At 64.7% G+C, this 11,321-nt stretch overlaps 2 protein-coding genes across 2 annotated transcripts in view; both read left to right on the top strand.

The window, feature by feature from the left end:
* Window positions 1–207: 207 nt before the first annotated feature.
* Window positions 208–5,910, top strand: DES (desmin). Its single transcript, XM_055718187.1, has 9 exons — window positions 208–855; window positions 2,585–2,645; window positions 2,821–2,916; window positions 3,005–3,166; window positions 3,258–3,383; window positions 4,080–4,300; window positions 4,435–4,484; window positions 4,760–4,842; window positions 4,974–5,910. Exons 1-9 carry the CDS (start codon window positions 302–304, stop codon window positions 5,013–5,015), a joined length of 1,395 nt encoding a protein of 464 aa, XP_055574162.1. The 5' UTR covers window positions 208–301; the 3' UTR covers window positions 5,016–5,910.
* Window positions 5,911–8,468: 2,558 nt separating this feature from the next.
* The window catches only part of SPEG (striated muscle enriched protein kinase), a 38,045-nt gene continuing 35,192 nt past the window's right edge, over window positions 8,469–11,321 (top strand). Inside the window, 2 exon segments of the mRNA XM_055718390.1 lie at window positions 8,469–8,877; window positions 10,344–10,456. Of these exon segments, the coding sequence (XP_055574365.1) occupies window positions 8,469–8,877; window positions 10,344–10,456 (522 nt within the window).

The following is an 11,321-nucleotide window of genomic DNA, read 5'->3' as shown; positions in this document are numbered from 1 at the left end:
AGTGGGGGTCGAGGGGTGGCTGATACACTGGTAGAGTCTGGGAGTGCCCGGGAGTCGACGGGCATCGTCGTCATCTGCCTGGGGTGGGCAGGTGAGGGGCAGTGGGCGGGGGCTGGCGGCTGTCCCCCCTGCAGCAGCATCCCCCAGCTGCCCGGCAGCAGGAGGAGCGGGTGATGTCAGCAGGATACAAATAGCGGCGGCGCGGGTCCCCTCCCGAGCCTCGAGCCTCGCCGAGCTGCCGGCCGCTCGCCAGCCCCGCTGCCTGCTCCCTGCTCCGGCCTCGCCGCCCCACGCCGTCACCATGAGCCAGTCCTACTCCTCCAGCCAGCGGGTCTCTTCCTACCGCCGCACCTTCGGCGGTGCCTCCCCGGTCTTCTCCCGTGCCTCCTTTGGGGGCAAGGGCAGCAGCGGCAGCTCTGTCACCTCCCGCGTCTACCAGGTGTCCCGCACCTCCGCTGTCCCCAGCCTGTCCAGCTTCCGCACCACCCGCGTGACACCCCTCCGCTCCTACCAAAGCACCTACCAAGGTGCCGGTGAGCTGCTGGACTTCAGCCTGGCCGATGCCATGAACCAGGAGTTCCTCCAGACCCGCACCAACGAGAAGGTGGAGCTGCAGGAGCTCAATGACCGCTTCGCCAACTACATCGAGAAGGTGCGCTTCTTGGAGCAGCAGAATGCCATGATGATGGCTGAGGTGAACCGCCTGCGGGGCAAGGAGCCCACCCGCGTGGCTGAGATGTACGAGGAGGAGCTGCGGGAACTCCGGCACCAGGTGGACCTGCTCACCAGCCAGCGGGCCCGTGTTGAAGTTGAGCGTGACAACCTGCTTGATGACCTGCAGAAGCTCAGGCAGAAGTAAGTAGGGGGCCCTGGCATGTCCCTGTGGGCATTTATCCATGCATCTCCATTTCTAGGGTAGGTGGTTGCAGAGCTCCCTCTGGCAGCCCCTCAGGTGCTCACTGCCATCCTTGTACCCCACACTCGGAGCCGATTATGGCCTTACTACTCTGTCCCCCTCGTCCCATCCCCTAGGGTGAGAGAGCACCCCAGCCGTGCTTCTTGCTGGCTGCACCCATGTGCAGGGCACTTTGCAGGTTGCCAGGTCCTGACCTGGTGGCTGTGAGTTTTGGGAGGGAGAAGGGCACCTGCGACCTGCTGCACCAGTGCTGGGTGCTCCCCGACACAGGGCATGGGGCAGGCGGTGGGGAGCTGACCCAGCAGCATGCGGCAGTGCGAGGGAAGTGCCCACAGCCTGGGCATCTCAGCAGGGCAGTCCGGATGGTGCTGCCAGCCCTCGCCAGGTGCCCAGGCAGCACCCAACGGGCAGGCTGGCTCTGGCAGCAGGGGTGTCCTCCATACCGTCTTGCAGTGGGGCTGAGGCCAGGCTGTGATGCCATGGGATCTTGAGAGCTGGGGGATCAGAGTTCCCCCTCCCCAGGGTCCCCATCCCTGCTCACACCAGGGAGGGCTGCCAAGCCCATGGGTGAGCTGAGCCCTGTGGGACAGACAGATGGACAGAGCCAGCCAGGTAGGGCGAAGCAGGGGGGAGGATGGCCCTGGGGGCCACCAGCTCCCCATGTGAAGGAGGGGGAGGAGGAAGCGGCCACACTTCCACAGGCCTGCCGTGGGTGTCCATGGTGCCCCAGGAGCAACAGGGACTCCCCAAGGATGCTGTGGGCCTTGCTGGTGCTGGGGAGGGGTCTGGGGCCAGGGGGTAATAGCCACAAGGGCGGCCAGGCTGAGTGACCCCCCAGGGACTGACCAGCATGGGGGCACCCGGCATCAGGGACAGATGCTCAGGGGAAGCTGCTTGTTTTGATGCTGGTCTGCACCTTCTCTCCTGGCCCCTGTGCCCCAGGAACACAGAGTCCCCATCTCCTGGGGGTGACACCACCTGCTGCCTCCCCCTGCAACCCCAGCCTCTGCCCCAGACAGCCAGCACTTGGGATCCTGGCGGGGCAGAGCCCCTGATGCTGGGAAGCTGGGGGTGGCGGCAAGGAGGACCCCTCAATGTCAGGGGAGCAGCAGGGCCCAGAACAAACGGGTGTTGGGTTCCTGCCACCCCGTGTGCCAGCACTGCCTGGGCACCTCTGCCTCCTCCCTGCTGCCTTCCTCCCGACCCGCACTGCCCCCTCCTGTGGCACAGCCTGGCTCCCCAGCCCTGACCTTGGGCTCACACCCCAGTGGTCCCCACTCCACACCCCATCCCACAGCACCACTAAGAGCTGTCTGTCCTCCTGCTCTCCCCACGATGGCTCAGCCGGTGGCCATCCCTCAGACCCCCCAAGCTGGATCCTGCACCCTGTTGCCCCCGGCTGCCGGCCACTCTCCCCTATAAGGGCCGGGGCAGCTCACGTGGCACCGAGCTGACCTCATGCCTTTGTGCTCTCTCCAGCGTTGACTATAATAGGGAATGGGAGGAAGAGCCCCTGGCCTCTTGCCAGCCCTCCCGCCGCCTGCTGGGACTGCAGGACAATCCGCTGTCTTCTCACCGGACCATGCTGGGCTCAGGGACAGCTCAGGGGGACATCGCCGCTGGGGGATAGGGCTTCCTCTGGACCTCCCTAACCTCCCCTCTTTGCAGGCTGCAAGAGGAGATCCAGCTGAAGGAGGAGGCTGAGAACAACCTGGCTGCTTTCAGAGCTGTGAGTACCTGTCCCTCCAGGGTGGCACAGGGCCTCCACTGCCCTCCCACCCCCATCTCCCCCCTGGCAGCCTGGCCCCAGCACCAGGGCATGGGCCTGGGCACAGCTTTACACCTTCCTTCCCTGGTGCTCACCTGCACCACCCTCTGCTACCTCTCACTCTGTGTCCCCCCAGGACGTGGACGCAGCCACGCTGGCACGCATTGACCTGGAAAGACGCATCGAGTCCCTGCAGGAGGAGATTGCCTTCCTCAAGAAGGTGCATGAGGAGGTAGGTCAAGGGTGTCCCCCTTTCCTGGAGGCACCCATGGGGATGAGGGACAGAGTGGGTGCCCTGAGGTGTCACCTTGTCCCCCCAGGAAATCCGGGAGCTGCAGGCTCAGTTGCAGGAGCAGCACATCCAAGTGGAGATGGACATCTCCAAGCCCGACCTGACGGCCGCACTGCGGGACATCCGTGCTCAGTATGAGAGCATCGCTGCCAAGAACATCGCGGAGGCTGAGGAGTGGTACAAGTCCAAGGTGTGGGAGGCAGCGGGCTCTGGGCTGGCCCTGGCACAGCAGGTCCCAGCCATCCCAGTGGCCATGCCCACTGACCCTGGTCTCTCCACAGGTCTCTGATCTGACACAGGCAGCCAACAAGAACAATGACGCGCTGCGACAGGCAAAACAGGAGATGCTGGAGTACCGGCACCAGATCCAGTCCTACACCTGTGAGATTGATGCCCTCAAGGGCACGGTGAGCTGCGGGCAGTGGTGGGGAGATGACCAGCTTCCCTGCAGGGACCTGCTGCTCCAGGGATGCTCTGGGACATCTCTGGGGTGGGGGGCTCTTCCCAGCAATCTGAGTTGCTGCCATGGGGTGACTTGTACCCAAGATTTGGGCTGCGCCTCTCCCAGTGGAAGCCTGTGCCTCTGTGAGATGTTTTGGCAGAGCCCCAGGGTCAAGGCGCAGATTGCAAAAGGTTCCCCAGCCTTGGAGGCTCCAGGCAGGCGGGCACAGGGTTCAGGGTGTCTGGTTGCAGGCTGGGAAGGTGGCTGCAAACAAACAGGGCACAACAGTCCCATTTTGGCACAGTCACGGTCACAGGAGCCAGCCAGCAGCCACCAGTGTGGCAGTGCCACCCCTGGGCAGCCCTCTGGTGCTTCTGCACCTCTCCATGCCCTCCTGCTGGGGTAGGATGGCTTTGCTGGCAAGCCTGGGCACCTGGGCAGAGGGTTCTGGGGTTGCCCAGCTTGCCCCTGCCAGACCCTACTGCGCAGCGCTGGGCAGACAAAGGGTGACAGCTACCCACCACGGTCCCATATCAGCTGGACCCAGTCCAGGCCTGACCACGGGTCTCCCCTAGGACCCCTGCAGCATTCCCAGCTCCCACCACAGGTGACTCCTGGTCCCTCTGGGTCTCCCCCATTACTGACCCCCCTGTGCCCCCAGAACGACTCGCTGATGCGCCAGATGCGGGAGATGGAGGAGCGCTTTGCAGGGGAGGCTGGAGGGTACCAGGACACCATTGCCCGGCTGGAGGAGGAGATCCGGCACCTGAAGGACGAGATGGCTCGGCACCTGCGTGAGTACCAGGACCTGCTCAACGTCAAGATGGCCCTGGATGTGGAGATCGCCACATACCGCAAGCTGCTGGAGGGCGAGGAGAACCGGTGAGCAGCAGTGGGGCAGGACAAGGTGGGGGGACTAGCAGGGTCAGCTGTTTTTTGGGGCTCCCACTTCAGTGAGCAGCTGCCCAAGGGCTGGGTCTGGCTGGCACTGAGCTCTCCCCTCCTTGTTCCCGCAGGATCAGCATCCCCATGCACCAGACCTTTGCCTCTGCACTCAATTTCCGAGGTCAGTATTGCCCCATGAAGAGGGGGACTTGCGATGAGTCCCCAGGGGTCCCCAGTGTGGGGGCAAATCTCCCTCCTGGGGGGCTGCAGCTAGGCTAGCAGGGCACCCATGGGTGCCACACTGAGCCCCTGCTGTGGGAGCACTCAGTTGGGTGTTGCCATGAGCTGAGGGGGAGTTAAGCCAGGGCTCCTGAAGCCCACCAGTGGCCCCAGCCCCACTGCTGTGCCCCATGCCACATCCCTGTGGTCCTATCTCCTATGTCCTCCTGCCCGCAGAGACCAGCCCAGAGCAGCGTGGCTCCGAGGTGCACACCAAAAAGACCGTGATGATCAAAACCATCGAAACCCGTGATGGAGAGGTGAGCACAGGGTGGCACCAAGGTGGGAGGGGGGTGGGGGGGTGGGGGGGCCGGGCACAGCACCTGTCCCCGTGCTCAGGGACTCCAGTGCTGGCACGGCATGGCGTCTCACGGTGCCTCTCTCCCGGTAGGTGGTGAGCGAGGCAACCCAGCAGCAGCATGAAGTGCTGTAGAGGAGGCTGCTCCAGCAGCCCACTGGCACCTTCTGTCCCTGCCTCCGTCCCGCCGCCAAGCCCCCCTCCTGCTCCCCACCTCGCCCCCCGGCGCTCCCCAGCACTGCCTGAGGGCTACCCCTATGCAGGTGCCTCCAGGCCCCCTGCACCCCCCGGGCTTTCTCCTTTGGCTTCAGAAGGCTTGCTCTGCTTTCGCAGCTTCGCAGCCGCAGTGCCAGCATCAGGATCAGGCCCGGGCCAGGGGGGCGGGGGCGGCAGGAGGGAGGGAGGGGACAGACAGGAGGGGCTGGGGGGAGCAGGTGGTGGCCTGGGCCAGCTCCCCAGAGAGCCGGACGGTCCCAGCAGCGGGTTCTGGATCCCCCTGCAGCCTCCTCCATGCACTGGGCAAGGGCTCTGGGTTCATCCCACAGGAGCGGGGTCCCGTCCCCCCCATGCCGGCACCACTGGCCTCCCTGGAGCTGGCACTTTTCTGGGTGCATGGTGGTGGTGGTGGTGCTGGGGACAAGCGGGTTCTGGGCTGAGCCCCCTGTTCTCTGCCCAGGTCGGAGCCAGGGTGCTCCCAACCTGTGTCCCCACCGGCCCAGGGGTCTGGGGCCCTGTGCTCCCCCTGGCCCAAGAGGCAGCCCCGTGGGGCAGAGGAGGGCAGCACCCAGCTCTCCCTTTGCCCAGCAGCAGGAGGCTGTGTGGGGCCAAGCTCATGAGCCGAGAGGGTACCCGTAGGTGGACACAGGAGAGAGGAGGAGTGAGAGAGTGGGAGAGAGCGGGGAGAGAAGGAGAGGAGCCAGAGAGAGGCCCGGGGGCCAGGGCAGGCACCCCCATCCCTCGCCCCACTGCACCCCCACCCCACTGCATCTACGTGACTCTTCAGGCGGCTGAAATAAACAGCGGAGCATCACTCCTTTCTCCCAGTGCATCTCTGGGGCAGGGATGGGATGGGGTGGCGGAGAGGTGGCACGCGGGGGGGCATCGCATGGGCCCCCAAGGCTGGGCTGGGGTGGATGCAGGGTCAGCATCCTCCTGAGCTGTTTCTTCCCTAGGCTGCTGGTCCCCCCAAAACATGTGTGACCCTCACACTGAAGGTGCCCCAGAGCATTTTGCTGCCTGTGGTGGTGGATTTTCCAGTTGCGCTGTGTCAGGGAGCCCTGCTAGGACTGGGGACAGTGCCAGCCAAGCCCTGAGCAGCTTTGGAGGGGCTCTGGTGTGACTGTCCCTTGTGTCTCCCCCATACACCCTGGGCCTCACACCTTGGTCTGGTGGCTCTCAGCCCCACAGCCACCTTGTTTCTGCCCTCACCCAGGCCAGCCCTGCCCCAGACCCACACTTGCCCGGGACCTCTCCAAGCACGCCCCCATTGCCACCGACCTGCAAGCAGAGCCCCCCTTATCTCAAATCTTTCTCCACCCCAGTATCCCATGGACATCAGCCCCACCACTCCAAGCCTGCCCCCACCTCAGGCTGAAACTCCAGCCTTATCCTACACCCTGTGCCCTCTCCCCGCCAACACACGTGCCCCCCTCCCCATGGCCAGGGTGTGGGGTCCTTGGCTTCAGCTCCTTCAGCCCAGCGATGGGGGAATGCAGCAGGGGAGCCCGGGGTCAAGCATCCCACGGGGGGGAGAGATTCAGGGCTGCTCTGCCCTGGGAGGTGTCAGAGGGTCTGCACCCCACTTGGTGCAGCAGAGCCCTGGGAGAGCAGAGGGCTTGGCAGCAGGTGGCGTTTTAGGGACAAGGCAGGTGCTGCTGCCAGCAGCGGGGAGGGGTCCGGGGGGTCCCTGATGGAGAGGCCAGCGTGGCGAACCCCAGTTTTGGCTGCGGGGCCGGCCTGGGCCAGGGGGGTGTTGGATTTCAAGGACTGTCTCCAGCAGGTGGCCCTGTGACATCGAGGACGGTTGTCAGGTCTGCCCCGGGGAGAGGCGACACCTCCCTCCCTGCCGGGCCCAGGCTGGCGGTGGCAGGGCTGCGCCCCTGGGGCTGAGGGGACAGGCAGGGGACACAGCAGCCCTTTGCCCGCAGGGCAGTGCCGGCAGCGGAGAGCCCCCCAAGCCTCTCGCGGGCTTCTCCAGCCCAGAGACCCCCGTGCTTGCTCAGTTGCTCTGCAGCTGGGCTGCAGGTCTAGCAGGGCAGCAGCTCTGGTGTGCTCCAGCCGCTCAACCTGGGGGGATCCTGGCACCTTCTCCTTGCCGGTGATGCTTCACCGATGCCGGCGCCTTGGCCTGGTAGTGTGCCAAAGCCAGTGGGGCTGGTCTGCAGCTGGAAAGCAGTGTGCCATGTCACTCACATCCTGCTCACTTGGATTTACAGCCCCCAGCGAGGGCGGCTGGGGCCAGGTGCCCAGACGTGTGCCATCACACTGGGAGCTGGAGGAGCCCTGCCTTGCCCGGGGGAAGCGAGGCAGCACACGGCAAAGGCAGTCCCTGCTTGCTCGCTGCCTGGAGCGCAGCAAGTGGGAGCAATCGTGAGACACCCCAAATCCAAAAGCGGGGTGCTCCTGCTCCAAGCAGGGCCTGAATGGGGAGCTGGCTGGGACCCACGCTGTCCAGGGCAGCGAGGCAGGGACTCAGTGAGAGAAATGGGGTTTCACTGTGTTTGCAGCCTCCTGGTAGGGTGGATGTGGGGTGAGCAGCGATGCAGCAATCCCCCCTCTGCTGCCTGCTGGGGATGCGGCAAAGGGGACACGTGGGGCTGGCTCCTGCCTGGGGTCTCTCATTGCAGGAAGCATGAAGGTGTCCTTTCCCTTCACATGCCACCAGGGTCTCTCTGTCCCAGTCTGGTGACACTGCTGGAGAAGGCAAAGCGGGGAGGAAGGCTGGGTCCTTCCCACCCCCCCCCAAGCCTCACTGCTAATATGGAAAGGCTCTGGCCCCTTTTCTATCTTTGCAAGAGGAGCTGGGCTGCAGGGCCGGGGCGGCGGGTGCGAGAGGGGGAGCCCAGCCAAGGAATGTGACATATCAGAGGCAGCTGCCACTTGGAGAGAGGGAGCAGAGGGAGCGCAGCTCACCGGGGGCTGCGCGGGACGGGACGGGTGAGGGGGGGGGACGCCACGGCCCCAGCACCGGGACAGCTCAGCGAGTGGCCAGCATCCGCAGGACTCACACCCAGGCCGGTGGAGAAGCAGGTGCCGAGGTGCTGGGCAGGCTCGGGGTTGCAGCAGAGCATGGGGTGTGGGTGCCGCACTGCACCGGGCACTCGGTGAGTGGTGGCTCAGCGAGTGACAAGCCGAGCCCCAGCCTAAAAATAGGCCCTTGCTTGCCCACGGCGCTGCGACCTTCGGGGCTGCAGCCGGTGGGGGGGAAGCAGTGAACCAGACGGCACCTGGGCCGGGGGGCCACACCTGCCCCGGGACCCCTGGCAGGCACCCAGCACCCCCGGGCTGCAGGCAGGGGGAGAAGAGGGGCACGGTGGTGCCAGCTTGGGGTGGTGGGGGTCACGGGCGTGGGCAGGGGAGCTGCAGACCATGCACCGAGCGCAGGGACGTGGTGGCACGGGTAGGGCCAGTGGGGAGCCTCGGGTGGCCCCACCAAGCCCCGGCATCCCGCCGAAGCGCGCCAAGGTCACGGCGGACCCTGGGGTGCCTGAGGAGGGCCCGGCTCGCCTGGCAGCACCGTGTTTTGTGCGGAAGCTGAAGAATGCAGCTATCGGCACCGGCTGCGACATCCGGCTGCGGGTGGTGGCGGTGGGCAACCCCCGGCCCAGCCTCCGCTGGTACCGAAACAATGAGCTGCTGGCCCCACGTGGGGAGGAGTACGGCACCCTCTGGATCCGGGACAGCAAGAAGGAGGATGCTGGTGTGTACACTTGCATCGCTGAGAACGAGCGGGGAGAGGCCATGACCAGTGCCGTGCTGGCCATCATTGACATGGAAGGTAAGAGTGGTGTAGCCGCTGGTGCGGCCCTGAGCACAGGTTTGTCAAGGGTGGCAGCAGCGCTTTGCAGGCTCTGGCCACAGTGCATGCCTGGGGGCGTCCAGGGCTGGTCTTCGCTGTGCCCACTGCGCTGCAGGCTGGGGTGCCCAGTGCCAGTGCCGGCAGCACTGGGGCAGCTCTCTGGCCTGGAGCTAGCATGTGGCTGCAGTGTCCACTGCCAGGCCGGGCAGGGTGCCAGGGCCAGGCACGGAGGTGTCAGGAGCATGTGATGCCAAGCCTGCTTGGGGCAGGAGGAGAGAGAGAGAGAGCAGGAGAGAGATGTGGCTCAGGTGTGTGGCACTGATGGTGCCACCTTCTGCAGCCACCCACACTGTACCTCGGTACCCCCCAATGCCCCTGCATGTGCCACTCCTGTGCATGACAGAGCCGCCCATAGCATCACCATCGCAGCCGTACCAGGCACTGGGGTTGCACTGGACTGGGGCGAAGGGGCAGGAGCTTAACACTGCAGGGGGTTAAAGTGGGTGGAGCCTATGTCCTGCAGTGGGTGGGGCCTGATTTTAATTGACAGGGGTGGATGCAGCTTTTCCTGGTACCCAGAGCCCCCTAGCAACACCCACTGCCCAGCTCCTCATCCCTGGCTCCTTGGGCGCACAGGGAGTGCATGGGGGCTGCTGCAGGCCCTTGCATGGGTGGGCCTCATCCTGCACAGGGGGCCAGGCAGGTTTGGGGCTCAGCCACCTCTGCCCCAGGATGGATGCTACCTCCCCAGGGTATTGCAGACCTGGGTGTTTGGGAGCATGTGGCGCTGGCCAGTGGCATTGCACTGAGACATGAGCTGTGGTGCCTGTGTGGGGACAGTGAGGGCAGGGAGTGAGGGTGCTGAGCCTGGAGGGTCTGAGGAAGTAGCTGCACCTGGGGCTTTGCAGCACCGGAGGTGTGCTGGAGATGCTGCATCTTGAGTGGTGACTAGGGAGCAGTGGTGGGGGCAGAAGGAGCCTTGGTTGTGCTGAAGGGGAGCAATGCAGGAAAAGGAGGAGTTGCTGTGTGTGAGCTGGAAGGCTGCAGAAGCATGGTGTTCAGAGGATGGAAGAAGTTGTACATGCTGCTTATGGGCCTGGTGTGGGGGCAGGGAGTAGAGAAATGCAGAAGTCTGCCTTGTGGTGGGTCCGTGCAGGGTCACTGTGCATCGCATCTTTGGGGACCGTGGCACTCTGTACTTAGATGCATTGTGCTGTGTATGCAGAAAGAGTGGGAGACATGCACTGCCCCAGGGGCAGGAGCAGCCTGTCCCAGGAGGTGTGTGTGTGTCACCCTGTTCTCCCATTCAGCTGTGTAGCTGCATCTCTCCATGGCACTGTTGGCCTGGGCCCCCCTGCCTCTGCCCAGTGGTGCGGCACCACCTGATTTCCCAAGGTGCCTGTTCCCGTTGTGCTGACGCACTCATCCCTGTTCCCAATTCCCAGCCACCGGCCCTCACCACCGCCTTTCTGGAGCAGCTGAGGGAAGGACAGAGCAGCCAGGATTGCCTAAGGTGCAGGGTGAATATTGCCCTGCCCCAGGTGCTCCTCCCGGTGAGGTGAGCAGCCCGTGGATGCACTGCCATTGAGCAAACAGCTGCCCAAAAAGACAGCCCCAGGGCAGAGATGCCTCTGGAGCCATGAAAGCTCCAGGCTGGGTGAAGATTATGGCAGCCCCCAGTGCGGCTTTGTGCTTGCCCTGGAGCAGAAGGGTCTCCGTGGTGTGGTATGCTGTGGCAGTGCCCAGGGAGCACCATGTCCTGTTGGATGCTGGAGAGCGGTGCTGGTGTGGAGGTGATGGGATGTGGTGGGGGGTCCAGCTGCGTTGCCTGGCCCTGCTGTAGGGTGCTGGTAGTTAGCGTGTTGTTACCCCAAGGCCATTTTCTCCATGCCAGCAGCCAAGCGGTGGGGTGGGTCATTGCGTGAAATGGAGGAGCTGTGCCACTGCTCTGCACCCGCCCGCCCTGACACCCTGCCAGGATGTGTGCCGAGGCTCACCTGTCTCTGGCATGGAGGTTCTGGCTGCTCAGGGGCTCCCCACGTGCCCTGACAAGACTCAGCTCTCAGGGGACTCTGGAAGTTCCGCTGGTGGCTGTGCTGGGCAGGGGCACACCATCCTTGTGCCCTGGGGGGCCCTGAGCTGGGCCATTGGCCAGTTATGGGGCAAGGGGTGTGTATGCAAGGTCCCCAGGCAGGATGAGGCATTTCTTTGGGTTCAGGGTCCTGGCCCCCCAAGTCTGGAGGTGTTGGGGTGCCCTTGCTCTGTTTGCCTCCACTAGGTCAGGGTCTCCAGGGGGCACAGAGCCCAGTCCTCCACCTTCTGTTTCTGGTGAACAGGCCAGGCTGCAGTGCTCTGTGGGACCAATGCTGGCTTTGCCCAAGGTGGCTCAGGTCACTGCTGGTGGGCTGGGGGGGCTCTGTGCT

Source organism: Falco cherrug, chromosome 8 (genome assembly GCF_023634085.1).
Source record: "Falco cherrug isolate bFalChe1 chromosome 8, bFalChe1.pri, whole genome shotgun sequence".
Lineage (NCBI taxonomy): Eukaryota > Metazoa > Chordata > Aves > Falconiformes > Falconidae > Falco > Falco cherrug.
Note: the sequence above shows the minus strand (reverse complement) of the source record. Positions and strands in the feature narration are given on the sequence as shown.